The 17829-nt window shown below is 49.1% G+C and overlaps 1 protein-coding gene across 3 annotated transcripts in view; it reads left to right on the forward strand.

The window, feature by feature from the left end:
- tmcc1a (transmembrane and coiled-coil domain family 1a) overlaps window positions 1-17829 on the forward strand; it is a 39769-nt gene that overhangs the window by 6798 nt on the left and 15142 nt on the right. Inside the window, exons 2-3 of one of the 3 annotated variants that reach the window (XM_084479502.1) lie at window positions 857-918; window positions 2152-2489. In XM_084479502.1, coding sequence (XP_084335628.1) covers window positions 912-918; window positions 2152-2489 — 345 coding nt within the window. In that variant the 5' untranslated portion in view covers window positions 857-911. Of the gene's footprint in view, window positions 1-856; window positions 919-2151; window positions 2490-5866; window positions 6268-17829 lie in introns of those variants that run through there. The other 2 variants (XM_084479503.1, XM_084479505.1) reach the window with 2 other exon arrangements.

The raw sequence follows: 17829 nt of genomic DNA on the forward strand, positions 1-17829 counted from the left end.
CAGTTCATATTATGTTAAGGATATTGATAAATTGGAGGCTAGGTTAAAGTTCTTAGTTAATAGAGATACAAGGGGCCGAATCAGGACAACATTGATGGACACATGTGGTGTGCATGCAACAGCATGTGGGCTAGACAGAGCAGGTGCAAGCAAGTGGGTGTCATTCCTCTCTCTTGGCCCATTGTAAACGCAAACAATAGAGTGTGTTAGCATTGGATAGAGTCTATATAAGCAGGTGACATTTGTGTGCATTCACTTATTCCATCGTCTGAACGTGTTAGCCACAGAGTGTGTTTTTCAAAGTCCTATGGCAGGTTACGAGTGCCTTTAAAGATGGGATTGTTTAGAAGTCTGAAAACGTGGCCGTGCCACTGAAGCAGCGCAGTGTGCTTGTGTATCCTGAAGCTCTCCCTGGGGCTGAAGTCCCCACGTGCTTGTGTTGTTTCCGTAAATGAGAGCAGCCGCATCACTCCGGGGAAACAGACTCCCTCTCTGTCTGCCCTCTCTGTCTCACCAAATCAGGGCTCATCCACACGCTACGTCTCTCGTTTTGAAAGAGCGCTTGTTATGTCAGGTTATGTTATGAATAGGACAATAGGGCCCTTTTCATTCGGTATATAAAATCAAAGTTCATTTGGAGCATAAGGGACAGACTTGCGTGTTGCGTTTGTGTAGCTGTTGCACTCCGGTTGTTTTTTCCCAGCTCACGGGGGGGGGTAATGATCATCGATTGTGAGCGAGAGGGAGAGAGTCGAACGGTGAATCCACTGAACAAGAGATCAACGAGCCCTTTGCACCCCTGGTGACATTACTCTCTCTTTCTCCCCCCCCCCTCGTGTATCACCGACCTCTGAAGCTCTCTCAGGTAGTCTGGCGGAGTGACCGGGACCCGTGGGAGGACCGTTGGGCTGATGGTAGGTGGGTGTTTCCGCTTAATTATCTCATTATCCGTCCCTCTGTTCCTAAACGTCCCTTTCCTTCTCACTACCGGTCATTCTGTGCATAGGCCCGTCCAGTTTCAAAAAGAGGACTAGAAAGAGGTTTCTAAACTTTCTATATGCATTTTACATTTTTACAGCCATCACTTCAGGCTGAACACATATCACACACTTAAACGCAAAAAGCACTCTCAACGTTTACCGGCTGCTTATACGGCCTGTAGTTTTCCATACCGCTTAACTTGAAACTCCCCGCATACATCCATAATGTTCACTGACATTTTTAGATTCTCACTGTCCTAATGGCCACCGAGGAACTGGTGTTCTCACAGCTGGAAGGGCTGCCTTCATTAGATCGGTAGGGCGGTGGCAATGCATGGGCTGCTCTTACTCTAGCTGGAAAGGGGAAGTTTCTATTTCTGCCTACTTGCATAAATACGTCCTGTTATTTTGGAGCGCTCTCTGTAAACCATGTTGTGCCGCACTCTTATTTCATACATTCATGATCCCCCGTCTCGTCCTCTGTGTTAGACCAGCATGGCTTCTTGTTCCTGGCTCTTTGGCGCATGATAGACCATCTCTGACCCGTCCTTCCTTCCACCCTGCTCTTTTCAACTGTCCTCATCTGCATCCTACTCCTTCCCTTCCACCCGTTTCCCACTGCTGCGGCCTCCTGAGGGACGGTAGAGTATTATCTGACTAGATCCCGCCCCCCCCCCCCCCCCCCCGGGGTAGCGGTGCCAGGAACGGTAGGTGATGCCTCGCGGGGGCAATAGCCAGGGTGAACCAGAGCCTGGCCCAGAGCCAGCCGGGGGGGCCCCTGTGGGGGACCAAGCGCCCGGGGCGAGGAGGGCCACGCCCCCCTCCCTGTCACACACCCCCCTGGGCAGGCTCGGCCAGAATGCGCGGGGCGGCGTGGGGCTGCTGGGCCAGGGACTCAAGCAGCTGTTCCAGCAGCAGCGCAAGCGGCTCTCCTCCGCCCAGCGCTCCACCTTCGCCTCTTCCTCCTCCTCCTCCTCCTCTTCCGCCTCTTCCTCCGCCTCGTCCTCCTCTTCGGCCCTGTCGGCGGCCGTCGCCCCTCCTCCTCCTCCTGCTCCGGAGGCGGCGGCGGCGGCGCCCCCGGCGCCCCCAGCCCCGCCCTCGCCCCCGCCCCGGGGCCGGCCCGACTCTGACCGGCTGTGTGTGGTTCCCCCCGCTGTCCTCCCCCCCGCAGCTGGCCAGGGCTCCGCAGCTCCGCCGGGCCCCAGGATGAGGCGCGGCACCAGCCTGCAGAGCCGGCGCAGCAAGGGCTCCAGCTCGGGCTCCACCAGCGGGGAGCGGGAGCCGCCGCCGCCACCGCGGAGGGGCAGCCCGCAGGCCTTCCACCGGCGCCACACCCACGACCCCCAGCACCACACCGCCCGCCCGCGCTCCGCCTCCTCCAACAGCGACCACCACCAGGCGGCGGTCAGCCCCGTCTCCGTGGGCTACGGGGCGGCGGCGCCGCTGTCGCCGGGGGACGTCGTGCTGCTGTCGTCGCCGGGATGCCACTCCTCCGACGAGACGGACAGGGTGAGTGACCGATCGTGTTCTCACTGCAGGGGATCGGGGACGGGACGGGACGGGACGGGTTTGGTGCTTCCCGTTTCGTCCACCTCGTCGGACCCGCGTCCGATCCGTCGTCATGCGTGCGTCGCTTCGTTCCGGGGTTGGTGTTGGCTTCCCAAGGGTCGCTCAGGTGTGACTCTGACGCTAGATGTTATTGCCGTGTCGGGTGTCGTCTGTGATTCTGGCGAGCGCGTGAGGCCGTGTTTGTATGAGTGAGTGACAAGAGGTGGCGTGTGGGTTTGAATGATTTCAAGGTAATGTGAGATGAGCTGTTTTCCGCTAATGCCCTGTGAGCAACAACAGTTCTAATCCGGGTTTACATCCCACACACACACACACACACACACACACACACACACACACACACACACACACACATATGCCGAGACACACACAAACAAACACACACAAAGATAATGAAATAGGCAAGACACAAACACACAAAGATGTTTAATCATGCACATGGAAGCTGGTATTACAGAGCCCATTGGACACAATCATAGACAGAGAGGAGCACAGAGTCGTAAGTGAGTCGTAAGCTGTAATCAATGATGACATTAAGTCTTGAACATAGATGAACACACACACACACACACACACACAATCACACACAAGTACACATACACATACAGACACACCCACACACACATACACACTAATCAGATGTTTACACTGACAGGGTTGGTTTCTATAATTTCTTTAACACAATTTCAACTTACTGGATTTTCCTGCACGTATTTAATTAACACATTCAAATTAGACCATTGTTGATAGCAACTCCAGGGAGGCAGGAACTGAGTTAACAATTAATTGCCTTGGCTTAAGGCCCACATGGCCACCCTACTGCAACCATTTGTGTTGTTATTATTTATTAGACCAGCAGAGGTCGCTATGAGATCGTCTCACCTACCGACTCTGGTCAACGTTTGGTCGTGCAGAGGTTGTGTTTGGGCTGTGGGATAATGCTTGTGTAGGGCTGGAATTGCATAGACTGAGCGATTGATGGACTGACGGGATGTTAATGAAAACTGTCACCACCAGGATCCTGGAAGTGGTTACCTATTTCCACAGATTGACACCTTATATTTCAGTGATATGAATTGTAATATGGTCTGCGTCTTGTGTCCCGGTCTTGTAATCACACATTATGAGTTGCTTTTGAACGGCTTGACATCTTGGCATCTTTCTCCTCTCTTGGGGCAAAGCCCATGACCGTCAAACTCTGGGCCGTGGAGTGTACATTAACCTGCCTCCCAATACTCTGGCATGCAGCACACGCCTGTTCTTAGCCTATGAATGAGGTCATTGAGGTCATTTAATGACTGTGGGCAACGGATGAAATGACCTCAATGCCTCTCATTCATGTATTTATAGATCAGCATTCATTTGTTTTCTTTCCACCTGCAAGACGGAAGCAAGTCCCTAAACTGAAGAATAAAATAGGAATTTTGGATAGTCGATTTAGGACAGGGTACTAAGGTTCTCATAGGCAAGATTAGGATTTTCAGTTCTAAGTCCTGTAGCCCAGATCCAGCTTATCTCTTATCTTATAACTAGCCCTTCCACCCCATACATGTGAACCAAAGTGTAGAAACGATTTGGAACAAAAAGGAGACAAAAACAGTAGAAGAGGTTATGGATAGGTGAGATTAACTAGCCTGTCCACCCCTGAATGTAAAATATGTAACCTTATTATATGTGACCCTAATTGGATAGTTTTAAAATAAATAGTTAAAATAAATAGTTAAAATAAATACTACAGTTTTATGTATTTTTTTTATAACATTACTGACCTTGCTAGAGGCATAAGGTAATTCATCATAGCATACTTACTTACATAAGGCAAATCTATTCAAGTTACAATTTATGAGTCCATAATAATACTAGCCTGATCTATTTAGTAGTACCTAGAAAAAGGTGTTCCCTCCAGTGGTGAGTCAATTATCCCGATTTGCATTTGAATGGCTCACAGCATTTCATTTACATGTGAAAGCCTTCCCTAGACCTAGGGTCTGGGGACGCTCCCTAAAAATGCCGGAATTGTAAACTCCACAATAATGCCTGCCGGTTCCTGGTAGTTTTTTGTGCCGCCTAAAAATTCCTGCAAAACATTTCATCTACTTGCCCTTATACAGCAATTGACAGTGCTGCCTACTGACGAAAAAACCTACTTTTCATGCAGTGCAAAATGTGCTGCAGGCACTATGGAGCAAACGCCCTATGACAGTTTCCATGGTAACAGCATAGGCGACCTTGGATGTGTGTAGCATCCTACCGATAATGGAGGTCAGGGGTGTGTGTGTGTGTGTGTGATAGCAGATGATATCAAGGAACTTGTTTGAGCCACGTGTTAACCACAGTGAGAGTCAAGAGGTGTAAAGCGAATGCAGAAAAGAGCGGAAGAGAGCAAGATTTGGAAACAGCCCAAAAAAGACGCCTCCCTCTCTGCTCACCCCCTCCCTTGTGTTGCATTTCACCCAGCTGTGATGGACAGGCGAGATGTATTCCCGTCAGAAATGGGAGTGGTATCAATTCTAGATTGGACGCATTTCCCTTACTGAGAGCTGACGGATGGCTATGCCAATCCGCCAAATTACACAAATAATTGCTCTATAATTTCCCCAACAACCACTCCTTTTTTCAAACTCCCCATCTTCATTTTCTCAGTCTTTCTTTCTTTCTTTCTGTTTGTCGGTCTTTCTATTGGCCACACCTTTCTCCCCCCTGCTGTTCCTCTATTCTATGTTCCTTGTCTCTTCTCCTCTCCTCTCCCTCTCCCCACCGCTCTGGGTCCCGAGACACAGACAGTGGAACGCTTCACCCCTCCTCCTTCCCTTCTCTCCTCCCCTCCCCTCAGCTCCCCCCCCCCATGTCCCATTCCTCAGCCCATCGATAGGAAAGCAGGGCTGTTGTGTGTGTGTGTGTGTGTGTGTGTGTCGGACTTGGAAAGGCTGTGCATTTGTGCTTGTCTATAGGTGTGAGTGTGTGTGTGTGTGTGTGTGAATTTAGTTGGGCTGCAGCTTGCACATGTGTTTTTCACATCTTCTGCATGTAAGTGTTTTCTGAGCGATGGAGAGATTGTCGCAAGTGAAAGGCAGGGAGAGGAGAGAGAGCAATCCTTGGAGATCCTGCTGAATATTAGCGAACGGAGAGCACAGCTGAGCTCTTTGAATATTTGCCGGCGCCCCTCTCTCTCCCTCTCTCTTCCTCTCTCTCTCTCTCTCCCTCTCTCTCGCTCTGTCTTGCGCACGCTCACTCTCTCTCTCTCACTCTCTATCTCTCTCCCCCTTTTCTCTCTGTCTCTCGCCTCTTCCTACTCACACTTGTGTGTGCGTATCAGACGAGGCAGCATGGACTAGACGTACGACATCAGGAAAGCGAGAAGAAATGTGTGTGTGTGCGCGTGTGTGCATGGATGTTCAGAGGGAACACCAGCTTGTGTGTCTCTTTTGTGTGCCCATAAGCGGTCGGATTGTTTCTGTGTGTGTGTGTGTGTGGATGTGTGTGTGTGTGTGTGTGTGTGTGTGTGTGTGTGTGTGTGTGTGTGTGTGTGTGTGTGCCTGCATGAATGTGTGATATGTGAGGTGTTGCGTTGTTAAGAGGTAGCGGTGCAAAGGAGTCGATCGTTGGAGTGTGTGTTTGTTTGTTTGTTTGTTTGTCCGTGTGAGTGAGTGTGTGTGTGTGTGTGTGTGTGTGTGCCAACATGGTGCAGCGCTTCTCTCTCCGAAGGCAGTACTCTAAGGTAAGTGTGGAGAACAACACACACTACTCAATTTCATCCCTGTCTCTTTGCCGTTTCTTTGTTTTGCTCTCTTCTCAGTACAGCTGACGGTACTATTTTTAAAATCTCATATTCTAAACCTTCAAATGATGTTACAGTCTATTCAAACGTTCTCCCCTCAGTGTCCTGTCGCTCTCTCTCTCTCGTTCAGTCTCCCCTCTGACCATGTGCTGCGCTGGTGGTATTTGGTTGTTATGTCAGGTGTGTGTTTGTGTATGTGTGTGTGTGTGTGTGTGTGTGTGTGCATGTGTGTGTGTACGCATGTGAGTGTGTGTCTGTGTGTTTGTGTCCGTTTGTCTGTGTCTATGTGTGTGCGTGCGCGTGTGTGTGTGTGTTTTGGACATGCATTCTGCGGGCTATGTGTGTACACCTGTTGTCCAGGACGACAGAGCTTTCGGTAAAGTCATATAACTCGGCTAAACTTGGCTTGGGTGGGGGTGTGACCGTCTATGCTATAAAACTGGTGTGAAAATGTGGTGTTGCACATAAGCCCTGCCTGGCATGCAGGCTTTCTCTTTCCTTCTTTTTTTGCCCTGTTCTTATCCAGCGAACCGTTTCTGAGCTCTCAATCGGTCTTTGCTCTTTCTCTCTCTCTCTCTCTCTCTCTCTATCTTCTTCTGGTGGTTAACCAGTAACCTTTTTTACTGCTGTTACATGGCGTGCTGTAATCAGGTATCTGCACTGTGTACTGTAATGGCCCATGTACTCCGGTGTTAAAGTGTGCCAAACATTTTGTGAGGTCATCACTTCCCACCGCTGGATGCGATCTGATGCTTCCACAAGGACTTTTTGTGCGTCCTTTTGGGTTGACAGACGCCTCGGCTCAAACAACCCGATTGACAACAAGATCGCCCAAACCAGCATCACCGCCGATCATGTGACTGCGTAGAGGCAGGAGCGGATCGGGGCGGGGGGGCCTTTGGCTCTCTGTTAATGAGCCGGTGTCATGCAGCTGGCGCTCACCCTGTGGGAGTAATTACAATCAGCTGCTGATTAATTGATCAACCGCTTTCTCCTCCTCAACACTCAACGCTGTGGGTGCTCAAAGCACAATGAGCTTAAATTCATCCACCTGTGCGTTTTTGCAGCAACATGCAAACATGAACACACACACACTACACACACACACACACACACACACACACACACACACACACACACACACACACACACACACACACACACACGGCCATGCCCACAGCCACCGTTTCCACTGTGGTTTTCCTCTGCACTCGGGTTCACGGGGGTTCGTACCCTGTGAAGGAAGTGACGTGCGTACGTCAGACAGGGAGGCAGGGAGGAGGGCTGCGAGGTGCGGGCGTGTTAGAGGGGCTGGGACTGGCAGCGGGGCCTGCGCGGGGCCCTGGAACCACAACAAGGAGGGGAGACGGCGCAGGGAGCTGCAGACGGATGGGCTTCTGAGTTGAGATGAAACAGACGCTAAGCCCCTTCAAGCTACATTCTCCGGGTGCACTCCCTTATGCTTTTGTGTGTGCCTGTATTTGTGTATATCCGATTTTGTCTTGTTTCTCCATAAATCCTCTCTCCAGGGACTGTCTGATACAGACGTCTGGGAACAATGCCCTCCCCCCTCCCAGCCCCCCTCCCCCATCCCTGCCCCGCCCTACCAGCCCTGCAGCCATCCCAGCACACCCCAACAGCAAGAGAATGTGAAACGCTGGTAAGGGGGTCGAAGGTGGAGATGAGAGAGGGGGGGGGGGGGGGTTGATGTATCTGAACCACCAGGAGAATTCCCCCACTTCTCTCCCTCAAACGCTCAGATGAGAGGCTCATGCGTTGAAGGGTTATGCAGGTCTACCACAACGCCATTTCTACTCCATTCTTATGGGTATCAGCCCCCCAAGCGAGGCATGCTTGGATGTCCTGCCCTCTCGTTCTGGGATAACACGCATTCAGAGCCTGACGTTCCAGGGGCTCCTTGGTGAGGCGAGAACCCCTGGAAACAGAGGCGAGCTCCAGGCATCTCCAAACCAGCGTGGCTCTCTCTTCCTCTCTGTGGGCGCGGAGAGAGTGTTTCGCCTATTTCGGGGGGAATCAATATAGGCCAGCTTGAAAACGTTGGCTAGACGAGACAAGATAAGAGAAAAGATTTCTTTTCCTTTTTCACTTATTTTCACAATGAAATGGATGCTTTGTATCCTCCATGGCCGGAGGGGGTATTCTTCATCTAGGTCCAATCTCTTCTGATGTGGAGGGGGCGAGGGGGGGGGGGGGGGAAGGGGGGGGGGGGGGGCTGGGCAGACAGTGGCAGCAAAAGGAGCATCACCTGGTCCCTGGAGGCTAGCACCATCCTTGATGTCTTTAAACAGCCCATTAATGTCACGCTCACCACCGCCAGCACATCCTCCACCTCCTCTACACACACCCCACCCCCCCCCCCCCCCCCCCGCCTTGTGTACTCTTTTGTAGTAAAACCTCCCTCGGGCTGACCGTCTTTTTTTGCATTGTCAAACCCCACTCGCCCCAGTTTCGCGGCGGCTACCGTCCTCTGCGCTAGCCGTCCCATTTCAGTGCGGCTGGGAAGCGGGCGCTCTGTGCCGTCATCTCCCCCCTCCTCGCACATAGCTACTTGGAGGCTCCCATGGTGGTGGTGCTGGTGCTGGTGCCCATTCAGCCGGTGCGGACATGTTTTCCATGGCTGCGTATGTCTTCTATTGTCTTCCCACTCTCAGAGCCCCGCAGCATGGGGAGAGCCCAGAGGACTCAGAAGAACACAGAGCTGCAGAAGCACCACAGTCAAGCGGTCTGGGTTCTGATAGACTTCCAGCAGATGAAAGGGGAAGACGCTCGTGAATTAGAGACAGAGAGGGACTGGGGGGAGAGAAGGGAAAGAGAAAGGAACTGTCTGTATCATGCAAACAAATCACCTTTCTTCATTCCGTCCGTGGAATAAGCCTGATCCGCTTTATTCGTGAGTGTAAATATTGTTTTGTGCTGGTCTCTTTTCCACCGAGGGGGATTCCTTTGACTGCTTATGGGCCCTCCCTGTGTGACCGTTGTGTGCACAGAGAGCAGAGCACACAGCTTTGAGCCAGAGAGATACATTGAGTGAGACGGAAAGACTGGGAAAGATGTTCCCTTGTCTTCAAGCAGCGTTCGATAATACTAGTAGCCTTTTGTTCTCTCTCTCTCTCTCTCTCTCTCTCTCTCTCTCTCTCTCTCTCTCTCTCTCTCTCTCTCTTGTCTCTCTATCTATGGGTGTGTAAGTAAGTGGTATTGATCAGCAGGGCAAACAGCAGCAATAATGTTTAACTAAGTTAAGCTTTGGTTTCAACCCTGATGTTTATTTTGGGGTTCTGGTCTTTTCTGTAATGAAGTGTATGCGTGTGTGTAATATGCTGAGGAATTTCCCCAGCATATTCACTGTGTCTGATTGTATGATATGAAACCTCTATTCAGGCCCTCAAGAGCTTTACATTTCAATTGAATGGAAGACACAGGAGATATGGAGAGTAAAAGGCGTTAGTGAAACACCAGTGAGCAGTCCACATCACCGTTATCTGTAATCAAAGTGGACGTTTGTTCCCTGGACCCCCGCCACCATCTGGTGTTGGACTCCACTTGGAGTCTGTCCAGCCTCACCGCCCCCCCCTTCTTTTCAGTGCCTGAGGTGATTTCTTCAGCACCTTTCAGCTGTCTCTTCCCTGCTCTTCCTCCTCCTCCTCCTCCTCCTGCCCCTCCCCATCTCTGTGTCCAGCACTCAGGCAGCAGTGCTGCTCGCACTGGCCATCTCCATGGCAACAGAGGGATGTTCAAACGGGGTCATTTTGCGGCCGGGCCGTCAGCACTCACAGGTGACGTGATGTTCTGATGTCACTCGTCCCTCGCCAGTGCCTCTGATGGCACCAGGAGCCCTACGAGCAGCAAACAGTGCTCTCTGAGGAGGGAGGAAAAAACAGAGAAGGACAGGTCCGAGGTGACGTTGACAGGACGGGCTTCGATGCAGTGTCCTCGTGTGTCAAGAACAAACCGTGTGTTGTTGACACTGGGCCGATGCAGTGTGGTGCAATACTGCAACAGAGTCAATACAGTTGTACATTTTGCCGCAGCAAAATGCTGTAGCGCAGCCCAGCATCCTGTGGAGGTTCTCTCTCAGTTTGCTGCAGGTATCGATGTTCCCTTGACCAGCTTGCAGAGAACGGGTTATTACCATGCAGGCTTATGGCTCTCTAGCCCCCCGTCATTTCTGAATGGGCCATTAGATGTTGGTTTCAGTGTTGGCATTAGTCTCGAAGGCTTCTGGTTGCAGAATAATTGGACCAACTCTGTGAGACTCTGGTGAATGTCATTGCTCTCCGGAAGTCCTGGGAGGGTGGCTGTCTCATTGAGATGTAAGTAAAGATGAGACACCACAGCTTCCTGTTTCCTGTTATTGGACACGTGTTGGTGTGTGTGTGTTTGTGTGTGATTGTGCCTGTGTTTGTGTGTGTGCGCATACTGTGTATACTGTAATTGGGTGAGAGAGGTAAAACTCAGTCTGTCTAAACGAAGGCAGAGGCTCAATTAAGCCAGCGGTGTCAGATAAATCAATACGTTGAATATAAAAAATCCCTTAGTTGCTCTTCAAAGAGATGCAATAACATACCCACTAATCAACCTGACTATGTTGCTGCGTTGTACAAACCATTGTGTATAGTATCAGACTGAACGTTTATCTCATGTGCACGTGCGTGTGTGCGTGTTTGGGCCTGTGGGCTCTCGCCCACTGGTGTTTATATCCCCTTTGAAGCGCCGTCCCAGCCAGTTTAATGAGGCTGCTGAATATTTATGGGGAAGTAATCCCACATCTAGGCCAACGCCCTGACTCGCCTCAGTCTTGGATCGGCATTCAAATACACAAAGGTCGTATGAGAGAGGTAACGTGTGCTGTTCCACACAATAAGTTCGACCATCACTTTATGTTTCGGCAATATTTAGAACGAAAAAGTTGAAAGAAAGAAAGAAAGAGAGGGTCGGAAGTGACCAGGCCCTAGATGGTGCACATCAGAGGGGTTTGAATAATGGGTCTTTAGTTCGGAAAAGGATCCATGCGCGCGTGTGAGAGGAAGAGCAGTCAGATGACGTGGAGCAGTGCTGAGCATTTGCGGACCAAGGGAAGGAAGCAAGGACAGGAGGAAGGAAGGGATGAATAGGACAAACTAAAGAGAGATTTCCGCCCTCGGTCGGTTGAAGGTTTCTGTCTAACTGGGTCCGCAGGAGCAAAGGGTCCTGCCGCTGCTCTCTGTGGGTCTCTCTGTGGCCGCTATTAATAGACCAGCCTCCCAAACGCTGCACGTCAAGTTCAGCACTCAAAGACATCCCGAGTATGGACGCGTTTCACCAGGCTAACCTTGGCCCCAAGTTATGCCAGGCTAAAAGTCACTATAGTCACTATATATAAGAGAGGGGAGGGATTTAATCCCCTGCACCACATATTGTTATGACCTTTTTCTTGATGGAGAAAGATAAATTGTGTGTTTGTGCATGTGTGCGTGTGCGTGTGTGTGCGCGTACATGCGTGCGTGCGTGCGTGCGTGTGTGTGTGTGTGTGTGTGTGTGTGCGTGTGTGTGTGCTTTGCGGCTTGAGGTCTTAGATCATGTGTGCGTGTGTGTCAGCCATGAGTCACTACGGGTCACCCCATATACATTTATTTTTGACCCGCAGCTGGTCATTCCTCTATCGCTCCGTGTGCGTGCGTGCGTGTGGGTGGGTGGGTGGTTGGACCGTGTGTATGTGTGAGCGTGCAGTGTGTGCGCGTCGGACGTGTGTCCCTTCCGCTTCTTCTGCGCGTTTATTTCCGCCTGTGTGCCTGCGATTGTGTTTGCAGGGCCGCCGCGCACAACCCTGCCGTGCGCGCGCGTGTCTGTCCGCGTTGGCCTGCGCTGTTTTCACAGCCGTTGCCTGGATTGCCGCGTATTTGGACAGCCACTCGGCCTGTTCTCACCCTTTACCCACATGTCTGTTTCCAGGACAGCGCGCTCCGGCCCCAGACCGCTTCGCCACTGACTTGAGCAAAGATTGCCTTTTTGCGACAGCAGCCAAACCCACTTGACAGGGAGCCTCAACGTCTGCTCTACTGAATACTGCCTTACAGTGTTCCCTCTTTAAACAGTAGCCCCTATATTCTCCCTACCAGCGCAAAAAAAGACTGAAGGAGGGAGGGGGGAAGGAATCAGAGATAGAGAGAGATACAGAGAGAGAGATAGAGATGGAGAGAGATACAAGGGTGAGAGAGAGATACAAAGGCGAGCGACACAGAGAGCTAGAGAGAGAGACATGGATGAGAGAGATACTGCTAGATAGAGGGAGGGACAAAGGATAGAGAGATGCAGAGAGCTAGAGAGAGAGACAAGGGTGAGCGACCCACCGAGAGACGGGGTCTGCCCCGTGACACTGCGCCTGCCACTCCCTGCTCGCTGTCTTTATAATTGAGTGAGTCAGATGAATTATAGATGAGGCGACGGGTCGCCAGTGCGCAGCTCTGCCCCACTGACCCAGTTACAGCCACAGGGGTGTGCACGGCCACGCGCGCACATGTGTTTGCATCAACACAAGCTCACAGAAACGTACACACACACACACACACACACGCACACGCACACGCACACACACACGCATTTGAAATCATGTCATCAAGGGGTTCGTCGCGTTCTGTCCGGCAACGAATCACAGTGAGGCCTATCATACACACGCTCATCCACCAATAGGAATGCTGCATTCGGTTTCTTGGGTGATGTCATCTCAAGGTAAATGGATCTCCTCATCGATCCAGTGCAGTAAGTCTCTTGGGGCTTCTTTCTTTTTGAATTTTGAATTTATTCAACATATCTATTATCCTGCCTTCCTGTATTAGGCTAATTGACTGCTGGCTGCCATAGCTTCTGACCTCCACTACCCAGCTTGTCCTTAGATTCCCTTTCTTGCTGTTTCTGGACGCTAATCCATGGTGTTAGCAATGGGCTAATTATCATGTGTGAGGCTTTTGGAGGTAAATGTGGTGCAGAAATATCAATCCTAAAACCAAGGATACGTCAGGAAATGGCGGAGGCTCAGCACACAGACCAGTGGTGACACAAAAAAAAGATTGTTCATGTTTAGTTTCAAATGTGCGCCATCGTTAGAATAGCTTTGGACTACAGCTCCCCCTGGTGGACGACACATATAACTGCATCACCGTAATATTGAATCTTCAAGCCGTACCTCTATTGCAACATCTTCTCTGCTGTAGTGAGGGCGTTTCTGAGTATAGGCTAGGGCTGAGTCGGCCACTCCCCAGATGTTTTCTTGTTGTTGGGCAGGGTATCCATATCCTGCATGTCCTTACCTTACCTGACCTTTACCTGATTGGTCGAGGAGTTGTCCTAACTACTCCTGTGCATTGGAATGTCTTTTACAAGGGTGGCAGAGATTCCACCCCAAGGGCAGGTGAAGAAGTGATGTCTGGGCGAGATTTCCCTTTATATGCAAATGAAATGGGCCAGGGCTGTTAAAGTGACACAGGGTGCACAAAGAACCACACAACATTACATTACAAGATAAAAACAAATAGAGCTGTTTTCCAACCGAGGAATGGCATCATAAAAACGGGGGGGGGGGAACCACAGGTTTCTGTTTGGGCAGATTAGGTTCAGCTGGGTCATTTCTAACTAAATGGGTAAAAACAGAAACTGCATTTATTCTTTCAGTTTCACCGTTCTCTTGACCTTGACCTGGCTCTTTCATTTCTTCACTGAAGATCAATAAGACTTACTAAAAATATGTTTGACATTTGTCTTCCCGTAGGCCAATAGCTATTTTATCATGATCAGTGTGTACAGCTATAATCCCAATAAACACCAATGGCTACTGATGGAGTTCACCATTTTTGTTATTTAGATTTATTTTTTAAGGTTTTATCCTTTTTATTGTATAGACAGGAAGGTATGGGAGAGAGAGAGGAAGACATGCAGCAAAGGACCACAGGCAGGAATCGAACCCCGGTCGCTGCGGTAAAGACTAAGCCTTCAGGGCTGATAGCGTTCCGGCGTACCGACGTGTCTGCGAAAAAATATGTAGGTCTGACACTTCCCAAGATCGGAGAGGCGCTTTCACTCTAACCACACCAGTAGGCCTACTTAAGCCAATCAGAAATAGGGTAGGGGCTAGTCTTGGGCTTTGGCCAGTCATATCGATCCATATTCAGCAGTCACTCCACGTGCTAATGTGTTTTGTGTTTACCATCAGTGTTTGGAATAACACAGTTTAAAAGAACGGAGTTAGGTAACGCCGTTATTTTTTCAGTAACGGGGTAATCTAACTAATTACTGTTTCCGTTGTTACAATGCCGTTATCATTACTGAACGTTAGATGCAGTGCGTTACTATAAATTGATTGAATAAACTGCGTAATCCGAACGCACCCCTGGCTCCGTACACAAACTGCTAGTGAGGAGACCGGGTGGGCTAACAACGAGATAAGTGATTATGATTGGCTAAGGCAGAGTCATGTTTTATGGTAGCCAATCGGAGCCAGTGTTTTTACACAAGCCAGGCCACACGCACCACACACACACCAAACAGATTCGAAGAAGCAGCAGAGATGTCGAGTCCGGAGCAATCCGATGAAAAGTTGGCATTTTCAAGGTGGGGATATAAGCACTAATTCATTGAGATCAAAGGCAAGAACGTGCATGTAAACTCTACATTATGTCCAGGAGCGAAGACTTTGTCGACGAATCTAATAAAGCATCTCACAACGACACACGCATCTATAAAGCTACTTTTTTTTTACAGTAACGCAAATAATTACTTTCCCTGGTACTAATTACTTTTATTATAGAGTAATTCAGTTAGCGGAGGATAAACCCGCCCTTACGCATCTGTCTGTCTCGAGGCAGCATGCAAGCTATCTTATAATAGCTTATCTTTAGTAAGCTATATTTTTTAGTTTTCTATTAAATTGTATTCTCTTAATAGCAAATTGTTTTGAATAAACAACTTTAGGGTTGTAGTATTATATACGTTTTTGTTGCACTGTAACTGTTTCAAAATGTATTTAAAATAATTTAAAAAAAGGGTCCCAAGAGCTCTGGTGCTCTACACAAAGATGCTACTGTAATATAGGCTTATATTTGGTTTGTCTTATGTCTGAATGTTGTCAATTTATTTCCACAAAATTCACCAGAATCTATCATTTAAGGGACTATTTATCCAAATTTTCCTCCAGGGAGCATACCCATGGATCCTGCTTGACAATTATGTTGATCAGGGCATATATCTTGGCTTAGGGGCCCGCTTACCTCCCAGGGAAAAAAGTTCAGGCTCATGATTTTTTTCTACTATCATCCCTGAGCCTTAATGGTAAGCACTCTACCCGATGAACCACCAGGGCGTCCCAGGAGTTCACCTTTTAATCAAAGGGATACTGGTTCTACTGGTTTTGGTTTTGGTGATGTCTGAACTTTATGGAGACATTACTTCTAATCCTGGCCAAAAAGGTCAGTGCACAGGCTGTGATGTGAAACCAACTCATGGTTGTATTTGATAACATCCCCATTGGTCAAAAGTAATTTGACTTTAAGTGAAATGTTTCTGTAGCCCATAATCCCAGTTGCAATCGGAAAGAGCTTCACAGAGCTGCCACCCCTGAGCCTTCTAAAGGCCAAGGAAAGTCTCCACCTTGATGACAGTTTGCCATAGACCATGGTTTAAGATGTTTGATTTGTACGCTGCACCCTCCCCTTCTTCACACAGTACCAAATGACACTGTTCATAATCCCTATTTTACACAGTGTTGTACCTTTCATGGCTTTTCTTTGCCTTGTCTGACCTCAGTCCCAGTTGTGAGGTTGATATCTGATCGTAAAGTGAGGAAACGCCAAACACTACGGGGGACAAAATGTAAGTAAGCGATTGTCATAAATCTCAGCAGCCCCCTGCCAATGAAAAGGCTGGCAGTACTCTGTGTATTGTACAGAACCGGACACAGACGGGGCTGCCATTTTGAACCAATGCCCTTTGTGTCTCTATATTGTAGAACCGGCTGGGTAAGATGTAAACAATAGTTGTGCCAATAATACAGTTATTCATTCCTTCACCTTATTTTGCCACCGGCCAAGGAATGCGACCCAGCCCAGTCATAACAGTATGGCTGGTTGTTGGCCCTTTTGTGTTGTTGCTGTTGTGTTTGGGTTGGCCACGAAGACCCCTTCACACTCTATGACCTCTCCAGCCATGCAGGGCCTCCATAGCTTAAGTGCCCAACGGTTTATGTAACTGCTAATAGGCTCCATTGATCCGGACAGGAAGTGGAACATAGGGGTTTGGACAGCTAGGAATGGGACGGGGTGGGAGGGCCAGGCTTCCGTCTATTGGCTGGTGTTCAGTGGGGCCCCGTCCCCACCAGCCAGGCTCTCCCTCCTCTCGCAGGATTGAATCATCCTCAGTCCCGAACAAACAAAGCCTTTGCTCTTCTTCTGCCTCTTTACATAACTGGTTACACTGGCAGACCGTGCTGCAACTATTGCAGGCATCACCCTCCTTGTATTCTTATGGGATTTTCTTCCCTTTCAACCATAGCTGTGTGTTAGAAATAAGTAGAATCGGGCAGTACTGTTCTGTCAAAGGTAGCTGGAACATATGTAGGCCTATCATGTATGTATATGTTGTACTTTTTATTTTTTATCTTTAAATGAAAAAAATACAATTATAACCATACTAACACAGCTTTTCATTCAAACTCTTCAAAACTTTCAAAAGGCAAGCTGAATCATTGAGAACTTGCAATGCAGCCCTTGGCGCTATGGTAACTAAACACAGGAAAGGCAAAACACTAAAATCTATATTCCCACTGGTTCGGATGACTTTGGATTTAAATGTTCCCATGAACCCGATGCACCCTCTGTGCCTACATCCTCTTCCTCCTTCCTGTGTCTATATCTATGTCTCCCCTCTACCTAAAACATTTGGCATATCTTTCAGTTTTCGGTCCTGGTTCTTTGTTACAGAATGTATGTTGCTCTCTGCCTCACCCCTGCCTCGGGTCCCCAGACTCTTCCAGAATGTTCTGGCGGGGCTGCCGGGAGTGACCTCGCTCCTCTGAATAACAATAAGCAGCCCTGCTCGGATTTGCACCACTAGCTGAGACTGCCTGTTTCCTCCACTGGATGACATTTGTCAAAAGATATTTGCTAACCCTTTTAATGTGTATATATTTGTGTGGAACTCCCTAAACTGAAAAAGTCTGCCATAGCAAAATCCATATAAGACTTTACTTTACTAAATTAGTTATTTGAAGTGTTGAGTGTTGAAGTTACTGTTTGACGTAAATCCTTTTTCAAAACTTATTCTCCTCCCTTATTTAGACACATATCTATAGCCGTCCCGATGCTCATGTGTATCATATTGACTTCCGTTCCTGGCAACGTAATACATTCCATCAGCTAATCAGCAGAAAACACACCCGAGGTGCAGGCCAGGCTCCGTTACTTTGTGCCCCATCCAGGGAGATTGCTTTGTGCTCAGGGGAACAGCCTAACTAGTGGA

Source organism: Micromesistius poutassou, assembly GCF_964030765.1.
Source record: "Micromesistius poutassou genome assembly, chromosome: 15".
NCBI classification, from domain to species: domain Eukaryota; kingdom Metazoa; phylum Chordata; class Actinopteri; order Gadiformes; family Gadidae; genus Micromesistius; species Micromesistius poutassou.